General features: G+C 48.7%; 2 protein-coding genes across 3 annotated transcripts; one reads left to right on the top strand and one right to left on the bottom strand.

The window, feature by feature from the left end:
- The first annotated feature begins 95 nt into the window (after positions 1–95).
- On the top strand, positions 96–14,136 carry rassf8a (Ras association domain family member 8a). Of its 2 annotated transcripts, none has more exons than XM_076014785.1 (6): positions 96–493; positions 6,755–6,957; positions 8,611–9,413; positions 9,661–9,858; positions 10,103–10,247; positions 12,205–14,136. In XM_076014785.1, the coding sequence occupies exons 2-6, from the start codon at positions 6,855–6,857 to the stop codon at positions 12,324–12,326; spliced, it is 1,371 nt and encodes a 456-aa protein (XP_075870900.1). In that variant the 5' UTR covers positions 96–493; positions 6,755–6,854; the 3' UTR covers positions 12,327–14,136. The 2 variants fall into 2 exon arrangements, with proteins under 2 accessions (XP_075870900.1, XP_075870901.1); XM_076014786.1 differs by having other exon boundaries at positions 99–493; positions 8,611–9,407.
- An 896-nt stretch (positions 14,137–15,032) lies between these two features.
- Positions 15,033–20,300, bottom strand: bhlhe41 (basic helix-loop-helix family, member e41). The gene is made up of 5 exons (XM_076014787.1): positions 18,522–20,300; positions 18,345–18,411; positions 18,079–18,186; positions 17,872–17,983; positions 15,033–17,647 (listed from the first exon to the last, which is right to left on the bottom strand). Exons 1-5 carry the CDS (start codon positions 18,581–18,583, stop codon positions 16,698–16,700), a joined length of 1,299 nt encoding a protein of 432 aa, XP_075870902.1. The 5' UTR covers positions 18,584–20,300; the 3' UTR covers positions 15,033–16,697.
- Positions 20,301–20,417: the final 117 nt, after the last annotated feature.

Consider the following 20,417-nt stretch of genomic DNA (forward strand, 5'->3'; position numbering starts at 1 on the left):
TGTGTGTGTCTGTGTGAGTCCTCTGTGAGATGCTGTGCTCGACGAAAAGTTGCCTCCCCCTCCCCTCGGAGTGTATTGCAGCTTTAAACAGTCCACAATGCCTTGCGGTGTCCCACTTCCAATGCGATGTATTTACCAGCAGGAGTCATGAAACAAGCAGAGGGGCATTTTCCGCAGCTGCTGCTGCTGCTGCTGCTGCTGCTGGAGACCGCAGAGCACCAACGCACGTAGAAGGACACACGCAAACTTTCCAGCAGAGGGACTGGAAAGCCAGAACCGTCCGTTCTGCGTCTGGACCTCCAGTCCGCTGCCCTCTGCAGTCTGCGACCAGCGGCACTTTTGTCGCAGTTGCTTGGAAGTGATTTAGTGGCGAGTTGCGAAGGACCGTTTTCCTCCCTTTCCTAGCGGAATTCTCGCCTCCACCGGGTTGTTTTTCCACGGTAAACTTCAGTCGCAGGAGGGGAAAACACCGAGTTCCGTTCGCAGCACCGAGGTAAGAGCGACCCAGCCGGCCGGGGGCCGATGGTTCCGCACCTCATCCCGCCGTAGTTCCCAGTCGGAGATAACGGGAAACATTTTTCTCACTCGTGGAAACATAGTTGCGAGCCCGGACTATCGCCATTTCTTCAGCGTCGTCCCACTTCGACACCGACGCCTGGAAGAGGGGAGCTGGGAGGGTAACAATGGGCCGGATATGTCGGGTTTAAAGCCCCCAGAACGCGGAGCTGGAAGGCTACATATTGGAATCCAGAGTGATTCCAAAGCTGCGGTACTATTGTGAGGATTCAGACTTTTCTCCACACGCCTATTGTTCGTGTTTATAGCCTCTTTTGCAAATTATTGAAGCTAATCATCGGCGTCTCTGCATCTTGTCTTACAAGCTCTCTCTCACTCACAACAACGCATTAGAGATTTTAACACTAGGGAGTTGCAGTTGTTCTGTCAAAGCGTCGTGACTTAAACCAGGTGATGTAAGACCAACCTGTAGAGCAGGACTTCCAGACAAGTTTTTTTTTTTTTTTTTTCAAATCTGATTAATCTAATGTATTGCAACATCAAAAGAAGCCCCGCACAGTTTCTCAAAGCCTGGGTGACTCCTTATTTACATGAGTTCTCTTGCATCAGCAGCAACCCAAAACATTCCAGCCACCCACCGAAACTCACAAAAGCTTGTCAGCCAAATCTTTGAAGATTCAAAACAAACATCATCAAACGACTTTGGTGAAAGTCAATTATAAAAATATGTTGCCTTTGATTGGCTGTTATGAACATGTTGAGTCAAGTTTGGTTGATGTTGTTTGTTTTGGTGTTTGAGTTTCTCCCTAATGGTGGAGGATTGACTGCACAGAGCTGCTGTTAAAAGTGGGGGTCGGCCTCAAGCTTCATGTAAAGTCGACTTTAGTGCGGCTGCCTTTTGAGCAGGTGCAAACAAACAGTTCCATATCTTTAAATGCTTGTGTGCACGAGAGGGATTTGGCACCAGATGAAGTTTCACAGACTGCTGTGACATGTAAATCTTGAGGGGCCTCTTGTTGCCCCGCTGCGTTGCTGCAGCTCTATTGCCGTGCAGCAGCAGCAGCCTGCTGCCTGGCCTGATGGCTCCTGAGCACTGAATATAGTCGGGGAACAAAGGCTGTATTATTGCTGGCTGAACGTGGTGTCCAGATGTTTAAGACTCTTCCATCCCCGAACACCCAAATAGGGGGTTTAACATCAGCCAGGCTGCCATGTGAGAAAGGGTGCCTTGCTGAAGGGCAGGGGCTGCTGGAGTTAGAGCTGTGATGTTTTTGTCTGTAGCGTGACAAGGTTTAATCCCAGATGATCTTTCAATTAAAGCTAAAGTGAAAATTTGCTGAAACTTGCAAAAAAAAAACAAAAAACCCAGTGAAACTAAATTGGTCAGGACTTATTTGGGATGATTTACTCTGTTGATCTTACTGCTCTAAGTTGGAGGAATGAATCTCCTTTAAAGGTCGGATATTGTGCAAAAAAAAAGGCCCGTCACTGAAATCCACAGAAATGAGAATTCTTACCCTCTCTGGCTTACTACATTCTCCAAAATGTGTGCTAAATCAGATGTAGAGGTCAGCCGACTCTGATGTCAGCCAGTAGAAACGTGTGCTTCTGTTACACGATTCTGTATCGAGAGAGCTGAAATGCGACCTTACTGAAGATCAATTTTTTTGTGAGAATGGTGAGATTATTTCCCTTTTGCCTTGCCACCAACATCACAAAGCAGTCATGGCACGTTGCTTTCTCACAGCCTAGGAATGCATATCCTGAACGTTATCAGATTCCACTCCACAGGATCAAGGCCGCTTCCCTGGCAAACACTCTCAGCCCTGCTCCGCAACATTAACATTTATAGAGGCTCTTACACAGATGCTCAGGAGTGCATCTCTGTGCGCTTCCCATCGCAAGCTTGTGACCAAACGTATTGCCAAGTATGCATGCAAGTCTTGCATTAACGTAATTGTATGTATGTAGTGTGGGTTGGCCCAGCGTTAATACTGCGGTTGCAGCATTTGACTCCTGAATAGCCAAAATTAAGGAGAGAATCCCTGAGTTACCTCAAACTGTGTCGCCACAAGAACAGCAACAGTAAAGCAGCAGCTTCTTCCTTTGCTCACTGGTTCACAGCAGATCTGCTACCAATTACAGCAGTGTATAAATTGCTTTTAATTACATATTGCTGTGGAGCGAGTGTAATTCCAAGAATTTGGTGAGCTGTCAGTTGCGTGGATGAGACACTGGAACGCCTATTTGATCAACCTGATGACTGTCCTCCCCTATGACAGTGTCGCATTTCAGAGGCATGTTGGTTTATAGATTGTGTACTTGGATAGTTGAGTCGAGTCAGGAGACCTTTATTATTCCCTGGAGGGTCAATTAGATTCACAGTCGGCATCCACTCAGCAATCAATAAATTGGAAGTAAGAGCAAAAGGCAGCAGCCAACCTTGATACATTTCATATTGTGGCAAACAATCGTGTGTGTGTGTGTGTGTGTGTGTGTGTGTGTGTGTGTGTGTGTGTGTGTGTGTGTGTGTGTGTGTGTGTGTGTGTGTGTGTGTGTGTGTGTCAGCAACTTGTACAAGATGGCTGCTTGGCTTGAGTTCCCTGTGAACTTGGTTCTTTTCCCTTCATTTTCTTGTTTTTTTTTTTATGTAACGGACGTCCCGTTCAGTTTACCTCAGATGTCGTCTTGCTCAGCAAACCGCCGAACGGCTCCGTCCTCGGGTCACTCAGTCGCTACGACGGAGGTTTCAGTCTCTCGAAGCAAAAGTCCTCCAGGGTTTCCTTCACCGTGCTCTGTGGAAACGGTGCGTTGTCGGCACTGATCGCCCACAGGAGCATATGGCGGGCTGTTTACACCAGCAGCCAGGCGAAAGTGCTCTTCCTGCCAGCCCGGTGCGCTCATGTAGACCAGGAGGAGCTGTTGGCCAGGCCGCTGCTCACACACCCCACCAGTCTGGAGAGGAATGTGTTCTCAAGTCAAAGCGAAGAGAAGAGAAGACGTTCTGATGGAGCTTGACCGTTCGCTACCCATTGATCGTCCGGAGGCGGAGGTCGAGCAGAGCCGACATGATGTTAAGCCCCTGTTTGCTGCGTGGTGAAATGCCTCTCTGGCACACAGTGAGCAGCAGAGCTCAGGGAGTGGGCATCTCCCCAGACCGAGGCTTTGGGAGGCCAGAGGAGCCCAGGATGGCACCTTTCCACCCACCACTCAGCCCAGGATATCATTATTTGGGCTTCCTTGGTTAATGTTGGTGAATATATATAACTGTTATTGGTCTGGTGGCATGTAGAAAAGTCTCACTGAGTCAAGTTGTGCCTTTGTAAGAAAGAAGATCCCGAGCAGAATCTGTGTATTTTTCTTCTCGTGTTTTTTATTATTTATTTTTGATTGTTTATTTTTTTGAGATTTGACTGGATTTTAATCAAAACACTGCGCAGTATCCCAGGCAGTGCTGACACCATGTTGTTATAGGGAGTGTTTTTTGGCACTCTCCCTGTACCACTTCAGTGTAATAAAACCCCCACCCCCCTCAGCTGATTCACTTTGCCTGTTTTGCATCAAGTCCCGGTCTGACGCTGTCCCCACATTCCCTCCTGGAAAAGAGCTCATCAGGAATGGCAGCCGGTGTTCCGGGTCGCAGCAGAAAACCTTCGCAGTGTGCCTTTGTTTGACAAATTTTCTCCCCGTCCTCCAGCTCTTTATACCATTTAAGGGAAGTCTGAGGCAGCCAAGAATAGAGTGATCAAGAGTCAGCCCCTCGCCAAGCTGCCACCCTGGCACTGGCAATACACACAGTCGACGTGTAGGAATAACATTTAACGAGGGAAACATGCCGTGCATTAGTGCATACAGGGTGTAATTAACGCTTTGATTTGAAGCCCTAATCATAAAAATGCATGTGACTTAATTGCACACTGAGCTAAAGCGATAAGTCGGTTCACGGCTACGGCAGTTAAGTGAGAATTAAAAACTGTGTGAGCGCTTTAATCCATACTGAACTTGTCAACAGAAAATGATTCTCACTGCCTCCAACTGCTCTTTTTCACTTATTGCTTCTTATTCTGGGCTGCGGGCTAATTGAAGCCAAACAAGCAATTTAAATCTGTCACCTTGGGACTCGGGAAGCCGTGATGATTATTTTCTTAATAAAGAAAATGAACTGACTCACACAACCCAGCTCGGAATTTAATAGGTGGAGCTTAGTTTGCGCGCTTAATTCAGTGAATATGACTTTGCAGCTCCGTCTCCTGTCTTCTGAATATGGACAAAAGTATTTGGGAGGCTGCTGTGGATGACTTTGTGAATGTGCACAGGGAATATGCAAGCTTGTGGGGGGGGAGGTGTGATGGCCGGGGGGTTGGGGAACAAAAGGGCCTTTTGACTGGAGGGAGAAGGAGCAGTGAAGGTCAGATGAATGGAGAGCGATACGGATCTGATCATTCTCTTCTGGCACGTCGACCTTCAAGGACATTCTGAAGGATCGGCTCCCATCGACGGATGTTTCCCACTCTGTGTTAATGTGCCGGCTGATCTTTAGTTTATTTATACATAAATGCTTTGTCCATGTTTTTAATTTGAGCGGTGAGAATGTCTTGAAGCTATTTCCAGACACCATTTGGGCATGAAACATTTCTCAACAGTGAGATGACGGTCCAGCATTCCAAGGCAACGACACATCCTACATCCTTCCTCCCCGTCCGCTGCTCACCCGTCTGTCTAAGCCTCTTTACTGGCAGCCTGGAGTGAACTTTCTCCGTGAGGCTCAGCGCTGTGATACCACAGTGGTTGGAGCCGCCTCTCCACTCCCCTTTTCAAGAGCCAAGTCAGCAAAGATAGCAACCCCCATAGTGCCCAAAACATATGGCATCGTTAGGAGAAGATTTTAGTCTGTGCAAGGGGGAGCATTTTCCCAAGAACCTGTGTTTTGTTTGTTTTTTGACCAGGCCGGCCGTGTGCTTCATTATCCTTCAAAGATGTTAAAATCCCAGTTTGCTCCGTCATCAGAAACTTTTATTTACGCAGGAACCAGGACGACCCTAGCCAAGCCCCTTTATCAGCGCAGAGAGGAAGCTGTGTCTTGACCACTCGGTCTCCTTCCAGTGTAATTAAGAAGTCCTTGACATTTTGGTGCATCGTCTACCTGAGCTGTCACGTCACGTGGAGCTCGTACATGGAGGCCGAACAGCGTCGGTACAGCAGCATCTTGCTTTGCCCAACTACAGCTGGTTGTGACATCATTCCATTCACTCTGAATTCCAGTTTCTGGGGATAATGGAATGCACCGTCAGCACAGCTGTACCCTCTCTGCAACCTGCCGCGCAACACAACATGACGCAAACTTTTCCTTTTTCTGGCCAGCGGCGCGGTGACGACCCGGGGTCTTTGATTCTGGCCCTTCCACTGAACACAATCCACTGTTTCCCTCCACAACTCCCAGGACAACAAGGGCAAACAGAGCAGTCCAGCATGTGGAGCTGGAGGTTGATGGAGCGGTGACTGCAGTGCGTGCCGTGGAGATCCACTAACAGCAGTAACCGTTTTGCAAAGCGACTGTGGGTGTATTAGCTTTGAGTCAGTCTGCCGGGATTGCGGCTGTGCAAACTTAATGGCTAAAGCCAATTCTGGATATTTTATTGTGTGTATGTTACTGGCTGCACCAGTGTTTTGGAAGGGGAATAGGAAGCCAAAGCAGAACACAACAGTCGCACAAGAAAAACAAAACAGCCTCAGTCCAGAGCGTCACCCTCCTGCCTGCTTTTACTTATTTTTGTAAGTGAACCCCCAACCCCCCCCCCCCCCCCCCCCCACAAATCCCCCTTCCTACGTGCGTCTCTGTGTTACTCGGCCCATCTTCCTGCTCTCTCCTCGCTGTTTTTATGTAACTCTCAACACAAACGCAGGGACTTCCTGGGGATGTCAGCTGGCAGCCTGTTTCTGCTCACCCCGAGTGTTATGCACCTTTTCATAGAAGAACAAAATAACAGCCTCATGGCCAGCTGGGCCTGGCAGGCCTGCCTGTGTGAGGGATTTTGTTTTTCAACTGGATGGTTCACTATGATGAAATCGCTTCTCGCTCATTTCACCAGTAAATCATATCAGTTAGTTGGTATTCAAGGGTTTGAGTATCTGTTAAGAGCCTTTCCTTTAAGGAAGCAGCTCTGCAAAAGTTGCCTTGAGCACATCCTGAGTAACTGTTTCCTGTTTTCCCCCCTGATTCCTTTTCTTCTGCTCTCAGTGAAGTAGCCAGAGGGGCTCGAAGCTGCCCAGCACCGCTGGAGTCTTCAATAATGTCGGGGCCGGCAAACCTCAACTGGCCCCCTCGCTTCTGACCCAACATGGAGCTCAAGGTCTGGGTGGATGGGGTCCAGAGGGTGGTGTGCGGGGTCACCGAGGCAACCACCTGCCAGGAAGTGGTGATCGCTCTGGCACAAGCCATAGGTACGTTTCTCCCTTATCTGAAACACATTATTTTAACCCGGCTGTAATTAACTCCCACTCAGGTCTCTCAGCGTGATGACTTTACTAGATGACTCACGCAAACGGGAATCATTCATTCAATTCTTTGTTCAACTTATCCCAAAGTTTCTGTTTGGAAACGTACGTTTTAATGAAAGCTTTTTTTTAAGAATTCTTTTTTTAAAAGCGTCTCCCTCCAGCCCGTCGTTCTGGCCACACCGCCGTCATTCGAGACACATTTAGTTGCGCCAGTTTCAACGGAAACATTAAGTGACCGTTTCCCTCTCTTTGTTGCCAAATTCCTGATCCACTTTGTTATTGTTCCCAGACTGGTAGATATAAATCTAGAGTCCTGGTGGAATTCACGCAACACAGTTCGCTTGAAAAGGGCGGAGGCAGCGGGGCTGCTGGCAGCAGTTAAAGCAGCCGAGTGAAGGCGGCCGATGCCAGCGTACGCTAACACTTACAGCGTGTTCCCCTGCGCCTCCGCAGAGCAGAGGGAGATGTGGAAGGGGTGCAGCCTTTCATCGAGCCACGCGCTCCTCAAGCCGCCGTCCTGATGGAGCTTCAAGGCTCTCCCCAAATGTCAGCGAGCCTTTTGCGCCTTCCTATCAACTAAACACGTCTCCTGCCTGCACGTTAAGACCCTGCTGCGATACGGTGGATCCCAGTCAAAGGCTTCCACTGCTACTCACTTGTATGCGAGTGAACCCCCCCCCCCCCCCCCCCCGCCCCCACACCCCCTACCCTTTCCCATATGGCTTCTTCAATAACAGGGGCATTTGCTGTATTGACATCACTTCCCACAAAAGCGCTGGGTAGGAGGAGGGGAAAGTCTGAGTCATCCCTCAGTCTGCTGCCAAACTGAGAAAGCAGCACTTGTGAGCCCCTTCCTCTCTGCCTTTTATTTCTAAAATTATACTCACCAAATTACATGGCCGCACATAAATACGCTCCTTTGTATTCGGCTGCACTAAAGACTTCTGCCGCGGTTGCCGCACGCCTTCCCCACTCATGAAGCAGTTTCATTCTTTGCATGGTGCAGGTCATACACAATGTGAATGGTTTTGCATTCTGCAAAGAGAGAATAAAGGAATGACAAAAAAAATGGCCAGTATTGCAGACCTCTGCAGCTTTACACCGTCTTTCAGCTGACTGCTCTGTTTTTCATGCGGCGGCTGTTTATTTTCCGCGTTTGACACTGAAGGCGTGGATTTGGTAGAGAAAACCCTCCGAGCTGCTGCGATGAACTCAACTCGCACCATTTGATAGCAGAATCCAGAGAAGCCTAACGGTCGGTAATCAAAAGAAAATAGCTCGCAATGTGGTTCTGATTAAGCAAATTTTGTTTTCACAAAATGAAGGTCAAGCGTTTGTTGATTTGCTGTTTATCTAATGAGAGAAATGCAGCATAACAGACCTTGACTCTTAACAGGATGACGTGTTCTGCTGGGTTTTCTTCTTATTTCTTCTTCAGTTTTGAATCTTTGCTTGGACATAGCACAGCTGTGTGACTGCAAGTTAGTTCTGGAATCATTCCAATCCCTCGTTGCTTGAAAGGAACTTGGATAAAAGTTGTCAGTGTCGGTGCAGTTGACCGCAGACGTGCTAAAAGTTTTTCTGTTGTGCCTCCAGGTCGCACTGGCAGATACACGCTGGTGGAGAAATGGCGGGACACTGAGCGCCACCTGGCTCCCAACGAGAGCCCTGTGGCCTCTCTCAACACGTGGGGCCAGTACGCCGGCGACGTCCAGCTCATCCTGCACCGCACGGGCCCCTCCCTGACCGAGCGGCCCCCCTCGGAGGGACCCCCCCTCAGGGGGCCCGAGCGTGGGCTTCACCGACAGAGCCTCCCCCCCCTCGCCAAGCTCCGCCACCCCAATGACCGCTCGCTGCGCCGCCGCGAGCCACGACGCAAGTCTCTGACCTTCACCGGGGCCCCCAGGGGCCTCAGGGAGATCCTGGGCGGGGGTCGGCTGGGCGAGGCCGAGGCCAAGCGGAGGCTCCTGCAGGGGGGCGGCGGGGGCCACCACCATGTGGGGCCGCCGCCACTAGGCACGGCGTCGCCTGGCCTGTGGGCCTGCCGCATGGAGGACCTGGTGAGGCTGGTGGGTCTGCAGCGGGAGACCCTCAACGTGCTGGAGACCAAGCTGGAGTCCTACGAGGCCGAGCTGCAGGTCTTCGCCGAGGGGAAGGGCGGCCGAGGGGCAGGAGGCTACGGCGGCCCCGACCACGGGGCGGCGCTGACGGAAGAGATTGTGAGGCTGGAGAAGCACCTGAGGAAGAGCGAGGTGGAGATGGAGGAGGAGGAGTTCTGGGCGACTGAGCTGCAGATTGAGCTGGAGAGCGAGAGGCAGCTGGAGGAGCGGCTGCAGGAGCTGCGAGGACGCCTGCAGGGCTGTGAACTTGACATTGAAGAAAAGTTGGCAATGGTACAGGTGTGCTATAATTGGGAGGTTCGGGGCGTATTGAGGGGAATCAGCTAAAATAGATTTAAGTGCTGAAGCTGGGTACTTTAGATCCATTGGTTTTTAACATTAATCAATCTTTTGTTAAAACCTAAACTTGTCAGTCCGTGTATGTTGTTTAGGGGGGATGTGAAATATTTGTACATGTGAAACACACACAAACATGTGCGTGTTTGTTTTTTTCTTTTAATGCTGATTGTTTTTTTCGCTCCCTCAGAGTATTGAGGCGGGGCTGGAGGAGGAGCGGCTCCAGAGGGAGCGGCAGGAGACTCAGTGGGTCAGTGAGGCAGAGGCTCGGGCTCAAGTCCTCAGAGTCAAAACAGAACTGAAAGCCCAGGAGAGACAAGCCGTCCAGCTGGAGAGCAGCTGCAGAGCTGTGGAGAGGTCCCTCGGACAGAGCAGCAAGAAACTGCAGGTGAGACGAGTTCAGGTGCTTCTGTGTCTCTAGCTGCAGTTCCATCACCCCTGGAATTGCACAAAACCTAAACGTGGCAATTTAAAAACTGGTCATGGAAACGCAGCCAGTGAGTCTTGCAGTCTGAGTTGACAATCACACACAAGATGACCCAGCGTGTAATCTGTGGCAGATTGTCGATTAGCAAACTGACGTGCGTGCGTGCGTCATGCCAGTGGGTAAGAGTCTCTGTGTTCCACTGAAGGACATGCAGCACGAGCTGGAGCTGCTGACCAAGGAGCTGAGGCAGGTCAACCTGCAGCAGTTCATCAAGCAGACCGGCACCAAGGTCACCGTGCTGCCCGCTGAACCGGCCGAGGACGAGGGCACACACACCAGTCGCAGTATAGGTAATACTAGTAACACACCACTGCATTGTCAGTATGACCAACACTTCAACCCCACAGAGGAGCTTCAGTTCAAATGGCAGCTGCCACATTCAGCGTTCTGTCCACACACAAGCTCTTACCTTTACTTGCACACAAAGTTCATTGGTGGATCCAAGTCCTCCTCATCTCCATTGGCTTTTTAAAGTCTGTCTGTCTCAGTGGAGATGATTGTCAGGGTTGAAGAAAAAAATCCAAGGATAGAAATTCACCACAAATTCATAACTAAACAGACAGCTGTTGTGCACTTGACTGTGTGAGTAGAAGAAGAGCAAAGGCAGGAGAAGACTCAAACCGATTCATGGGCTCGTGCAGGCCCCCTTCAGTGTGGGAGAGGTACTGTTTGCTTCCCCGTCTGCTGTCATTGGGCTTCTGTCGGTGTGTCCACGTGAAATACATTGACCATCCAATAGAAAGGAATTATAATTAATAATATTGCAGTGGTAACAAGCAGTGAGAAGGCAAACGATACACGCTTGCAATGATCCACATCACCGTGCTGGGAGATGATGACGCTGAAGGTCTAACAGCAATGTCAAGGTGGGAGTGATGGGTCACTGTTTGCAAGCAAAGAGTGCAAGTGGGCGCTCGCACGTGAGGAATCTTTTAGCTCCATTTTTAGACGGAGGAGTGGATGTGCAGACACCTGGCACTTTTTGTTTTATTTTTAGCCCATGCTTTTGCACCAGGGGCCGACTTGGAAGAGTGCAGGCAGGAATTACAGCCCCATCAGCTTTGAAATTGCACGCTGCGAGGATAAATGTTGCCCATTGCATTTGGTCCACACAGGAGACACTCGACGTCCCTCTGATTGAAGTGCAGTTTGAGTCGGCCTGTGCAGTAGGAAAGTCATTCCCCTCCATCAGCCACTTATTATATTTTTCTCTCTGCCGTCTCAACAGCCTGCTGGGGGAAAATGACGTGCGCCTGAGTGCCAGCGCGTTTGAGGAAGGAGGGAGATAATGAGCAGTGTGTGTGTGTGTGTGTGTGTGTGTGTGTGTGTGTGTGTGTGTGTGTGTGTGTGTGTGTGTGTGTGTGTGTGTGTGTGTGTGTGTGTGTGTGTGTGTGTGTGTGGGTGGGGGCGGGGGGGATTTTAGTTTTGATTTAAATCACTCAGTGGAAATGAGAGTCTCCAGGCCAACAGCGCCGCACTACAGGCAGGGCTGACGCCATTTGTTCAGCATACTTCCTCTGTCCATCACTCTGTCCATCACTCCATCCTTCATGCTGTCCATTTGTCACACGTTCAGCACTTTCCTCAGTAATTGGTTTCAAAGCGCCGCTGTCGGTCAGGAGACGAGCACACAGATATTCAAGTGAACTGAGCTCTATAGAAATTAAGTAGAGCAGTCAGACGGAGGCTGGCTCGGTCAGCTCGCACATGATGATGGGACATTCAGCGTTATTATCGACATGGAGGCACTTTGAGTAACTATGTGCTGCAACCAGGAACAGGATCGATTGCATGAAACAGAATCAAAAAAGAGAAACGTTAATGGACAAAAACAAAACCTTCCACCTTTTTGAGGCAGGAACAATTCAAAAGTGCGTGTTCACATCTCACATTGACTGAGTTTCACTGAGTTCTATTTCACTAAAATGTCATCAAATGATGTTATCAAATAATGGACGTACTCATATCATTTGTTTGCCTTCCAGCTCGTGAGTGAAAAAATATGGAAAATATTTGGAATACAGTAACGCTCAGTCAATCTACTAAATCACTCAACACTGCCCCCTGGCGGTGTTTTAGCAGAATTAGAATAATAAAGCGTTCTAGTTTGTTTTTTTTAGCAGCAGACATGAAAGAGAATATTGAGCCCTCTGTTTAAAGTATCTGTCTGACTGGGAGCTTGTTGGGTGTAGTCAGCAGAACAGAATGTGTTTCAGATTTCTCCCTTTTTCTGTCTTTCACAATCAGATCTAGCCGCCCTGACTGGCTCGCTGAAACGTCCCACCTCGTCCCAGCCAGCGTCCGGCCACCTTCGGGTGCTCCACAGCCCCCTCAGTGCTGGCCTCAACCCAGAGGGCATCTACGTGTAAGACATTCCCACCGGGAAGGGGGGAGGAGGGGCCAGGGGTGGATGTCTTTCTAAAGGATACCTCAGTAGCACACCAATAAGCACTCTTCCCTCAACTTACATGAAGGCCAGCGTGACCGTGAGGAGTCACATGACACGACGATCTGTGTAAATGGAATTGGTCAAGCACTTGGTGGGACGCGGTTTAAAAGCTATGGCATGAAGAAACGGAGCACGGCGGCAGCATCACGTGCATCGTGCACAGTCTCTGAACATGGTCGGACCTTTGAAGCGATGGTCTGCGGTGAACTTTCCTCCACGAACACACCCACCAAATAGGTTAATGGCGTTTTTAGCACCTGCTGAATGATTTGTATCGCTTGCATCACGCATCCTATCAAACTATTGCCTTTGGAACAGCGCTCTTGAGAATCTTAGTACGTGAACAAGTGTATCTCTGAAATGAGTGTCGCGTCATTTCTGCAGTGAGTTCCCTTTACGCAGCAGCATGACTCGGTCTGACAGAAGCGCAAGGAGAGAGTCGCCTGCGTCAATAAGCATAAATGTGTAGAATCTATAGTTTTGAAAGCAGAATTCATCCCTGTAGCTCTGATCGTCTGTTCATGTCAAAACTATGCACAAACAGTTTATAGTTTTGTTACTGAAGAATATTACTGTCTGTACGTACCAAAATGTTTGTTTACACTATATACTTTTTCTTACTTTTCAGCTTTACTCATTGAATTATTCTATTTTATTACAAAGCTGTGCATCCAGTTGTAAAGAATGGAGCGGCCACATTCCTGCAGTAGTGTCACCATAGTGAAGCGGTTGATTGTCCCCTTAAGCTTTCGTTCTGTTGCTGGGATGACTAAACAATATATTTTTGTCAAATGTATTTTGCTTGTGTGTCTGTGAGGATCAGTGGCCAAAGATGAGCAGGTCTTGTTGCATGATTGTGTTACTATAGCCATATCTGGATGTGTGCATACATAGTACAGTCCGTGGGTTTGGTGGCATATAATCAGTGTGCGTGTGTGAGTGTGTGTTTTTAAAAACGAAGGAATGAAGCTCCTCTTAGGTTGTAGTTCAGCTGCTGCTAACATCAAAGTGCCTTACATTCATTTCACAGTCGCGTTTTCATGAACGCACAATGGAGCTTCTTAGAGACTGTAAACGAGAAACAGTTGTAGTCAGTTTAGATCAAATGCTGTAAAACGCATTAGTGCCACAGTGCTGCACAGTCAGGTAGCGCTGCAATGGCAACAACAAGGAAACAATGGTTCTGTTTCATCTGTCAGTATTTGGTGGCCTGTGTTTCCCACCCAGTTACTGGATTATTGTCACCATAACACTTTGTGTACAGCTGTAAAATGATTCCTCGTGTAATCTATGATGTGCCATCCTGCAACTCACAAAGTACCGTCACCCAGTAAGTAGTAGGTGGGTACTGAAAGAAATCCACCCAATAATGTTAAACATCTTAAAGCATATTATACTACAGTGTCTTTTCAATATTAGTTCTAGGAGACCTGGATTAGAAACTGTAGTTCTAGACTGTAAGATAGCATCATGTATATTGAGGGTGGATTTTCCCCTTTAAAGAAACCACTTGTGTGCGTTTTCCAAGCTGGGTTTGTGGTGTAGATGTGGTCACTGTTTACAACTGTATACGTTTCAAACAACTGTAAGATGTCGACTGTACATAGCCTGTTTTTTTATTCTGATTTTTTTTCCTGCCTTAACAGACTACAAAGTGTTAACGGATGTACGGCTGTAACTGGATGCTGATATGAAATTGATTGCATGATTCAATAAACCATTTGACCAAATCAGATGTGTTTTGACGGTCGCTTCTTCCACCTGACTGTGCGTGACCAAGGAATTTAAAGTCACAAGTCGGTACTGCGAGTGCCCACCGCTAGGTGGAGACATTTATCCAGTTATTGTAGAAACCATAGCCGGCAGGCGGGAGCAACTTTTCCCCTACAGTAAAGGAAAGGGCGAGTTGTAAAGTATTTTCCTTTTCAACCTCATGCAACTAAAGTGCAAGGCTCGCTTTTAACTCAGCCGCAGATTGGAGAGAGAACTTTGTATTTGTAACTGAGGAGAGAAAATTAAAGTTTAATGCAGATGTTTGGGCGGCACTTCAAACCTTAATGTTCCCAATCGGTGCGTTTTTAAGATGTTAACACGAGGACACACAAAAGTCCCTGGTTCCTGGGATTTTAGAATGGATAAAGTTATTCACACAGATTAAAATAATAGCACAGTAAGCCTGTTAATGGTTTTGATCCTGCTTAAAGCCTCTGACAGGTTGGGTGGAGGCCCCTTGTTTTTCATCAGGCAGTACAGACTGAGGGTAATTGCACTTCATCATCCTCCTTTTATCACATGACATTTGTTTCAAGCCCTGGCTTACTGTACATTCCTCCACCGTGACCTGTCAGCTGATAAGACTCTTACTAACAATACATTTCATCTGGGAGGCCGCTATTGTTAGAGGCGTTACTGTACTTTGTACCATTTTAGTCGTCTGTTGACTCTTAGGTGGTGTCACACGGTGGCGGCTGCCAGAAATAAAAACGAGAAACCTACAGGAGTTTCGTTTTTATATATATTTATTGTACAATTCATCAGCAATAATTTAGAACAGCATATGTGTAAAGCTTTAACGAAATGTGCAACAGTTGCTCAGTTAAAAAACAAAATCCAGACATCTACAACATTGACAGACATGTATACTGTATTATATTCACAAAAACGTATTTACAGAAGCACATGCCACTATATATAACAATTCATTTAGGCAAAAAACCAACAGGAAGAAACTACAAAAGCAAGGTCATATATGCAAAATACAATGAAAATCAGGTCATTATTTAGTCACAGGTAAAACTTAAAAAAAAAAAAAAAAAAGAAGAAAAAAGCAGAACAACACTAACACTTGCAGGGATTAATTTGATTAGAAAACAGGCCAAGAGAGAGTTCCTAAAAATGATCATAGCTGATGGTCACATGACTGCAGCTGCTTTCCCACCTCTGAAGGACATTGAAAAAGCAAAGTTTTACATAACAACACAGAACTGGGGCTCGTCTCGCTTAAAGTCAGGCTGCAGGGTTTTCAAATCTGATTATGATTTGAACCATTTTGCCCCATAGGAGCTTTAAAAAACATCAACCTGGCCTGTGTTTTGATCCATTAGTGATTTAACCACTTTATTGCATGAAATCATCACAAAGCGTGTGGTGTCTCAGCCCACCTCTTTTTGATGTCAGTACAACACAAATTTAAAAAAAAAAAAAAAGCTCAGCGAGAACTACAGTGATGGACTTTTATCATCATCATTATTATTATCATCATCATCATCATCATCATTATTTTTAAAGAGTGAGGTGTCTGTTTGGGAGGAGTCGAAGCAGAAAAAAGTGCACTTTACGCCTCAAAAGAGTAAAGATCTTCCTACATACAAACTTTGACAGGTGGGAAAATACAGGTACATTCAATATCAAAGATCTCTAAGGTGCTATCCTACATGTTTTCATCGGGAGGCGCAGGAGGAGTCTGCGTCTCTGTGCTGAAATGCTTCATTCTTGGAAGGGGGGGTTGGTTCACAATATGCTGGTCGAGCGGGTTGATTCTCTCTATGACTGAGATTGATTCAAGTGATTGTGTTTTTCGAGGATGCTCTGATGTCTGAGTCGAGGGCTGATGTCCGTTTTCTACCTGTTTAGATTTATCTTACACTGTGTTTGAGAAGCTAAAAGCCTCAAGTCTCACTTGCTGTTGATGATGGTGTTTGAAGGGGAACTAATTTCCTCCGCCCCTCAGGAGGGCACAGTGGCGGAGGGGATGAGGTACTGCGGCCCAACAACTGCATCTCCTTTACAGGCCCCGTTTTAGTGCACACACAACACAGGCGTGGGCAAAACTGTCCTTCGGGGTCCCATCTGCGGTTAGCCACCATTGGCAGAGGTCAGTTGTACCATTCGTACATCGAAAAAAAAAAAAGAAAAAAAAAAGACTTGTTGATTGGGACATTGCGCACTGTACTCAAAGTTTTTTTTGGCACCAATGTTGCCGTTTAATAAACATTTGTTTGTTTGTTTGTTTTTTATCAAAGAGGATACAAAACTAACTCGTTGCTGTCAATCATCGTCGATTTATCGTCGTTTGGATGATTGGTCGAGCAGAAGTGCAAAAGGCACACGCACCACTGTCACAAACTCGCCGGTATGCAGACTGTACATGAGAAACTCTGCTGCGACAGGAGAGAGAAAAAAATAATACTAATAATAATATCAATAAATAAATACACAAACTCCTCGGAAATGAAAAAAGAAGAGGAAAAATTAAAAAGTGTGTGTTTGGGGTGTTTGGGTCACAGACAGATTAGCTGGGTGAGCAGGAGGGGGTCTGATCCAGGGGAGCACTCTTGCTTTCTACGTCACTCTCTGCGTCGCGACTCTCGGGACTTTCCTCTCCTCGCTCATCGGTCGCATCCGCCTCCGCCTCGGTCGAGTCGTCGCTGTCCGGGCAGTCGACGTGAGCGGCGGACAAGCCCGGGAAGGAGGCGGCGGCGGCGGCGGCGGCTGCTGCGGCGGCCGCCTGCGCCGGGTAGAACCAGGGGAGGGGCGAGGCCAGCGCCGCCGGGTACATGTACTTCTCCAGGCTGCTCTTGTCCAGCAGAGGCACGTAGGAGGCGGCGGCGGCGGCGGCGGCGGCGGCCGACGGGTTGATGAAGTAGAAAGGCATGCAGATCGGCGTCTGCTGTCCCGCGTTGCTTATTCCCATGAGCGAGTTCATCAGCGCTAAATCGGCCCTGATGGGGTCCGCGGCCCCCGGGGCGGCCCCCGCGGTGGGACAGTTCATCTTTGGCTTCTTGGCTGCTCGCTCGTCCCCGAACTCCTGCTTGATCTTCACCGCCTTGTGTCCTTGCTTGTCTTTCTCCTTGCCGTCGCCCTTCTCGGGCTCGCCCCCGTATCCACTGTCCGTGTCCGTGTCGTTCTCGTTAAGCTCCCCGCCTTGGGTCCTCTGGATGACCGGCACGCAGTTCGCTTGGCCGTCGCTTTTCTGCGCGTCCTGTGCGTCCCCGGCGGCGGGCAGCAGCTGCTGCTGCTGCTGCTGCTGCTGCGGGGGCGGCGGTGGTAGCGGCGCGCCGCTGGGCTGGATCTGTGCCAGCGACTTGTGAAGGTGGTTGACGAGCTGCGCGCACCTCTGCTCCCGCGTCGTCCAGTTCTCGAAGTGGCTCAGGTACTGCAGGACCTCCTTGGCGCAGGCCTGGAAGCCCGAGTGGAACGCGTCCAGGTCGGCGTGAATGGAAGATTTCATCGAGCGATCCCCTGCAAGAGAAACACGCGTTAAGGGACGATCACGTGCCTTTTAGGTGTCTCGCCTCGTCCTTCCCGGTGATGAGCAAGCGGCACCAAACAGCCTGAATTCGCCTTTTCAAATGTTGGGGAAATGTTGCGCCAAATCAGACTTATCAGGCAAAAATGTAATATAAATAAAAAAAATATTTTTTATTTATTTGTTGAAAAAAATCAACCAAGTTTGCTTCTCTTACCGTTCTGCAGAGCGATGATCTTCTGGTGCTGCTGCTCGGTGACAGCCGTCAGCGCGTTCAAGTGCTTCAGCGTCAACTCCAAAACCACCGCTTTCTCCAGGTGGCCGAGCGTCTGCGGAGGAAACAGCAGCGAGCAACAGTTTAGCAAAACTCCAGTCACGTGTCCGCGTGTTTAGAATAAAAAACTTTTATGTGGGAAATTCTCACCGAGAGCTTCAGATGCTCGGGTAACAGGTCCTTCAGCTGCCCGATACACTCGTTAATCCGATCCCTCCTCTTCTTCTCTATCAACCGGTGGGGCAACTTGTACGCGTCCTGGTGACACACGCACACACAGGGACAGACAGACAGACACGCTGTTAAAACCTGTATTCAAGCACTGAATAATAATAATAATAATAATAATAATAATAATAATAATAATAATAATAATAATAATAATAATAATTGCAATAGGAGAAACCGAGGCGCACCTTCCCACTGTCCTCTCGCTTTATTCCTCTTTTCGACTTGCACATGTAGAGAGAGGGGTAATCCATCCTGAAGTGTGAGGGGGGGGGGGGGGAAAGTTACCGATTAATAATGATAACAACGACGCCGCCTGCGAGGAGTCGATGTCACGTAGTTTGACGGAGTTTTGCGTTACTCACCCCAAGAAATCTGCGTGCTCCATGAGGTGCCGCTCCTGTAAATGCGGTATTCTTTCATCCATCCCCTCCTCGGCTGATTGCTGTCCGCTCCGAGAATAATAATACCGAAAGATATATAAAATATAGATACAAAAAGCTCCTGTTTAGTGGCGAGGTGAGTGTCAGTGGAGCCTGCGACCCGCGGACCGGGACAGGGCGGACGGACGGACGGACGGGCAGGACGGGAGCGGGTGAGGCGGAGTGGTGCGTGTCCTCCAGCGGAGCTTCGCTTCAGACTGATGTCTAGAGTTCCTCAGCTGCCACTTCGCAAAAGCTGTCCGCGCGTTAGAGCGCACGCGCGCCTCTGCAAGGGGAAGGGAACAGCTTCCTCGCTCGCTCACGTGTAGCTTGCACCAGCGCAAAGTCCGGCGGCAGCCAGACCCTCTGTGTGTCGTAGCAGCGGCAGCAGTAGCGGCAGCAGCAGCAGCAGCAGCAGACGCCCCCTTTTATTGCGATGTAGACCAAAACACTCTCGACCCGCTTGTGGAAACGTGAGTCATGCGCAAAAATGCAAGTGAGGCTCAGGCTCGAGGGGAGCATACAGCGCATGGAGTTCGCGTCTGTTTATTTAAGCGTCGTATTTACAGTCTTCGACGCGGTCCCTCAACTCCACTGCGCCTCTCAAACTAAAAACACATAGTCAGTAACTGTGCGTACACATGCTTTTCAAATACACTTCAGTATTAATGTATTAATTAAGCCTGTCCTGCTCACAGTTCAGAGGGGACCTACAGGTCTTTGAATGCAACCCTGTCGACTTTTTTTTTTTCTCTCTTTCTTCTCTCTCCTTCCTGGAATTTGCTCACTCTCGGTGTTGATGGAACACGTGAACTCGCCGCTGCCGCGCCAAAAAACACTGGAGGAGAAGACTTTCTCTACAGCAGAGAGGTTGCGTGTGCCGTGCGCGCCCGCGCGTATCGCCGCCCAGAGAAGCCGGCCAGCCCGGGTTAACCTATTCTTACGCCTCCCTGCTCGTTGGGAGCCGCGTTGTCAGTAACCATGGCACCGGCCCAGCTGTGTGCACCAACACGTGCGTCTGCTTTATTAACCTCAGCGTGGCTGCTGCCCTCCCACCTCCGCTGGAGCGTCTTTGTCAGGGGGATAAAATATTAACGACGTGACAAAGATTAGCGGGACGGCGGCCACATGAGCTCCGATGACCTCACCGTGCCCGCGCCACTGGACCACAAGTCATCACGCAATAATCAAGTCATGACTTTAATTAAGTGTGCTTCATCTGTTGGGGGGGGGGAAACATGTTTAGATGTTACAATAATATTGTTGTCAGCGCTTATTATCCATTTCAAAATCACTCTGAAACATGACCATAAAAACAGAGACAGTCCTATAATACTATCACTATTTATGTAAAAATGCCCATATGTTCCGAGTTGGTTCTGGAAGGAAAAGCGGCAGAAAGTTCGCCCGGCTGTGGGTGACACCTGTTCCCATCCTCGCAGGCTTAGGTGCTCTAAAACACCCAAACAAGCTCATGTAATTCCCTCACATGCCTCGTGATCACATTACCGCTTCCTGTAAGTCATGTGACTGTTTCAGGCTGGCAGCATATGGCTCTCTTGTGTAACACGGTGCTGACAAAGAGTGATCCGATCTCTGTGGCTGCTCTCAGATGAAGTGTGACCTTCCCCTGAGCTGGCTGCTCATTAACTCACGCCTCCTGATTTGCCCTTTTTAATGGGACTGTATGCAAAATGTACTTTCTGCCGTACGTTGGGATCCCCCCTGTCTGTGTCCTCCCACCCTCCCCTCCCCCACCCTTCTTCCTCCTTCCCTCCACACTATGCTGCCTGCACTATATGTGGCACTGGAGCCGCTTTAGGAATCCGGTCCAAATGT

This window comes from Nelusetta ayraudi, unplaced genomic scaffold, assembly GCF_046127955.1.
Source record: "Nelusetta ayraudi isolate G7.1 ecotype Tasmania unplaced genomic scaffold, CSIRO-AGI_Nayr_v1 ptg000173l, whole genome shotgun sequence".
In the NCBI taxonomy this organism is placed as follows: domain Eukaryota; kingdom Metazoa; phylum Chordata; class Actinopteri; order Tetraodontiformes; family Monacanthidae; genus Nelusetta; species Nelusetta ayraudi.